General features: G+C 37.0%; 1 protein-coding gene across 1 annotated transcript; it reads right to left on the reverse strand.

Moving 5' to 3' along the window:
* Nucleotides 1–1,115: 1,115 nt before the first annotated feature.
* On the reverse strand, nt 1,116–2,123 carry LOC141249892 (uncharacterized). Its single transcript, XM_073669818.1, has one exon. It carries the CDS (start codon nt 2,121–2,123, stop codon nt 1,116–1,118), a length of 1,008 nt encoding a protein of 335 aa, XP_073525919.1.
* Nucleotides 2,124–4,191: the final 2,068 nt, after the last annotated feature.

Consider the following 4,191-nt stretch of genomic DNA (forward strand, 5'->3'; position numbering starts at 1 on the left):
ATGGACAACAATTAATATTCGTCGCATTAATTTTAAGTGTATCTAAAATTTTATGGTAATTGAGATTTTGAAATCTGCTGTAATTTTTTTGGGGTGTCGAAAGAAATCTGCTGTAAATATATAACTCTGTTTATCCTTTATTTTAACCTGCATGTGTGAGATGTAAGCTTTATAATTTTTGGAGGGGTCAAGTCAAAAGTTCCAGATGTTACCCATTAGGGGAGATTGATTGATTATGTTTCTTCTTCCCAACAACTTTTTTAACTTTACCATCTATTCTTAATCATCGCACAAATTACCCTTCCTACTCAATACTCATACTAGTATATGTACGCACCCTTGCTAAATTACATTATCCTAATTTTCCGTTCTTCCTCAAAATATTTTATACTCCCTTTCTCCTATATTCTGCTTTCTGTTTCTTTTTCCATATTTACCGATGCATGTTTCAATAGTATATATTTCTGAATATATTAATCTAAAAATCTTAAAATTTTGATATTTTTAAAGAATTTATTAAAGACGAATCTAACAAGATCACTCATGTCTATGCTTTTACTTATATATTGGGAGTTATTAGCAAGATTCTCCTAACCGCTGAATAGTATCGCAAAAAGAATCGGGAAAAACAATTGGAGACAGAGGGAGTATATTTTATACTAATCAAGAGTGTTCGACGAAATCTGTATAAATATTTAATGTAAAAAAAACATTTTTTGTAATAAAGCAATTTCAGAAAATATTTATCAAAAAGTATAAAATATCTGTATAACTATACATAAAAATATTCATCAAATAAACACCGAATAAAAACCGGTAAAATGTACGAGGTAGACAATAAATAGTAATTACACCATAGACAGAAGGGCTAGAACTCAGACACACACAAATATGTCTTCGTCAAGCTCACACGTACTAGCATAAAGAGAGAGAAAAACAAGAACTTACAAGCATTAATTTCGTTTCAACATGATCCATCGACGTCTAATGTATAAGCATGCCGATGAATATAATCATGTCAGATCACTTGATTTTAACAACAAAATTGTTGCTAACAATCGAGCATTCAAAAGATGTTTTGAAGGTTTAAAACACACAAAAAAACACATCTAGTGTTAGATGATCGACCTGTTGATAGTGTCAACACAAGTGGTCTCATAAACAGGAAGCCCAGTTGAACAATGATCATCATAGTTCAGCTGCAGCTCAAAAAGATCCGAGCTTGAATCACTCTCTCCTCCATCTTCTTCTTCTTCCTTAAACCTTTTAATCAGAGACTCTACTGACGAATTCCGGCTGATCAAGCTCTTTTCCTTAGTAGTAGTACTACTAGATTGCTGCTTAATGCACTTCAACTTTTCATCCAACCAATCCAAATCTGCAGACCCGCTGCTCAATACTGTTGCTGAATCAGCCTTTGTACTTGGAATAACAATATTCTTGCATCTTGATTTAGTGAAGAGGCTCTTGTACGACTTCGTCGGAGTAATATTGATCGGATAATTTGGAGGAGAAGATGTTCTTTTCTTCGTTGAAGTACTCCTCAACTTCCTCCAATAATTAGGGCTTTCTTGCTCAATTACAATATTATTCTCCTTGTTTGATGATTTTGGAAGCTTCTTCTTCTTGGATAGTGCTTGGTTTATAAGAGAGTTGAAGAAGCTAGCTAATTTTCCACCTGGTGAGCTCGGTTGTCTATGTTTTTTGACGTCAATTTTGGCTCCGTTTGACGCTGTTTCTTGTCGGTTAGTGACCGAGTATTGGCGGTGGTGAAGGTGGTGGTTGATGGTGGTGTATTTCATGGAGGGTATATCAAGACTAACTCTACCTTCTCTCCATCCTTGCTGTCTATTACTAGTGTTACAATCATCTCTTATGGCAAGCATTCCTAACTCATGCATTAATGAGGCTCCATTACGGAACCCTAAGCTCTCCAGCTCGCCGGAATTGTTGCTCCGGTGACATGACTTTCTCCTGGTTTTGTCGCAGTCAATTGAGAGTCTTGGCAACGTAGACATGGCTTGATCAAAGTTTGATGTGTGGTATTGAGAAATGAGAAAGGAATGTGTTTTTTCTTCCTCTTTTGTTAGGCGAGGTTTTCTGGGTAATGTGTCGGAGGGCATGGATTTGGAAATGATGGTAAAGAATGGCGAGATTGTCCACTCTCTATAACAATTATTCAAAGGCCTTTTGGAATAGAAATTCATGTGGGGGCTACTTCTCACTTATTGTGTGTGCATGCACGAGATCGAGTTGGACATGGAGGGTAAGTTTCATTTACATGAATTAGGTGCATCGACCGTTATATAAATATACATGAAAACATATAGTCATGATCGAATCTAACTTCTACTTATATACTAGCAAGTTTTTTTTTTCTGCCAATTTTTGGTGTGTTCTAGTTTTGTATTCCGCTACAATTAACATGTTCATACTTTTCAACCATCCAGTTTTGGAGTTTCATGTGAGTATACCACATCAAAATAGGTATAGGACTAGAACCAAACCTTGTCGATGCAAGCAAGTTTTTATTATGGCCCTTGTTGGGCGAGTTTCTCTTCGTACTTTCAAAAGGTCTGGTAAAGTCGGTTCATGAAAGTAAATGTTATTTAGTAACTTAATAAAAAATGTTGGTATTGGAGGAGAACAAGTGCCTCATAGAAGGGATATTTTCCCGTGGACTTTATCATTTCATAAGAGAGTTTTGCATTTTGGGTTTTTTTGATTAATCGGTTGGAAGATATAGATACGAGATGAGGCTCGAGAGGTCTTATTACTCGACCTCTAGCGATTGATATTTGACAATATAGCGTGATAAAGCAATTCGGGTTCAAAGGTTGGTATATGTGTTTTATCCCCTTTTAGCACAATCCACGTCTTGTTTATATCTCGGCAAGACAAGAAGAAAGAAGGCACGCGAGCTTCAGGCAAATGAACTATCAAGATCATCCGACACTCCTCCCAACAATTTGACATCAAGGCAAGAGATTATCCCTTTGCGAGATGTATTGACTTTCCGAAGTCCATGAACTTCAACAATCTTGTTTAGGGCGACACAAAATTACCCCGATCGGAAAATCCGCTCCAATCCGTGGTCCATATTTTTTTAAAAATTCCGCGTTCCGGTCCTGTTCTGGATTGACACGGAATGTTACCGTCCGGACCGAAAAATAACATAATGCGTTAATTTTATTAGTTGTTCTAAAATAAATATATTTACTAATAAATATATTTCCTATTGAATTGAAGTATTCACGCGTTTCCCCCTTTATTCTAATTCTTCTTCTTCATTGTAACCCTAACTATCTAAGACTAACTGTTGCGCGCCGCCTCTTCTTCTCCAAATCTTAGGCTCGTCTGTTGTGCGTCATCCTCTCTGGCGAGTGGCGTCTCATCTTCTTCAGTTTCTACAGCCTGCCTCATCCTCGTTCTCCATCCCGCAGCCTACTTCACCGTCTTTCTCTCTCAGCGTTCAATCCTCATCCCGCAGACAGCGCAACCCCCAATCACGTGTGTTGTTCCTCCCACAATCCAGCGTAGTCCGGTGTGCTATTTGCATGTTCCTCATCCCGCAGCCAGCGCCCTGCAACAACCCAGCAAAGTTTACTAATCTGCGATTGCACCTGTGACTCCTTTACTTTTTTTTATACAAATATGGAAACATAATTTTTTTTATTTCAAATAATGATATTATAATCAATAATATGTGCTAGATAAACAAAGCCTTACAGAAATAGCATGGGAACACTACAATGCAGAAACATACCCGCCCGAATACTATTATTACGCAGACTTGCTAATTAAACTTGAACGAATAATGGATGAGAGCGCTGTAGAACTATATGTCATGATGAGCATCAATTATATTTTTGCCTTTCAATTAGCACTGTAACCGGAAGGTGCTAAATAGTAATTTTGTGAGCACCTTTTCTGTTAGTCATATACTTAAAAAGCCAACATCTAATAATGAAGATCACATCATAATGCTTGTCACTTCAATATGATCCAACCTGGAATACTTTCAGTTTTAAAGCCCTCTGATCTTCATTAGCTGGTGGGATTCAGTTTAAACCATAGAACTATCATTAATAAGGCGAAATTACGTCTCTTTGACTTGGGTAAACCTAGTAACTCTGTGTGAGCACAAAAATGTAACTCTGTGTGGGGTTAAAAAAACTGGACAGTTATTTG

The sequence above is a fragment of the Phyllobates terribilis genome, unplaced genomic scaffold (assembly GCF_046119375.1).
Source record: "Phyllobates terribilis strain yellow unplaced genomic scaffold, ASM4611937v1 Scaffold_5195__1_contigs__length_53573, whole genome shotgun sequence".
In the NCBI taxonomy this organism is placed as follows: Eukaryota; Metazoa; Chordata; class Amphibia; order Anura; family Dendrobatidae; genus Phyllobates; species Phyllobates terribilis.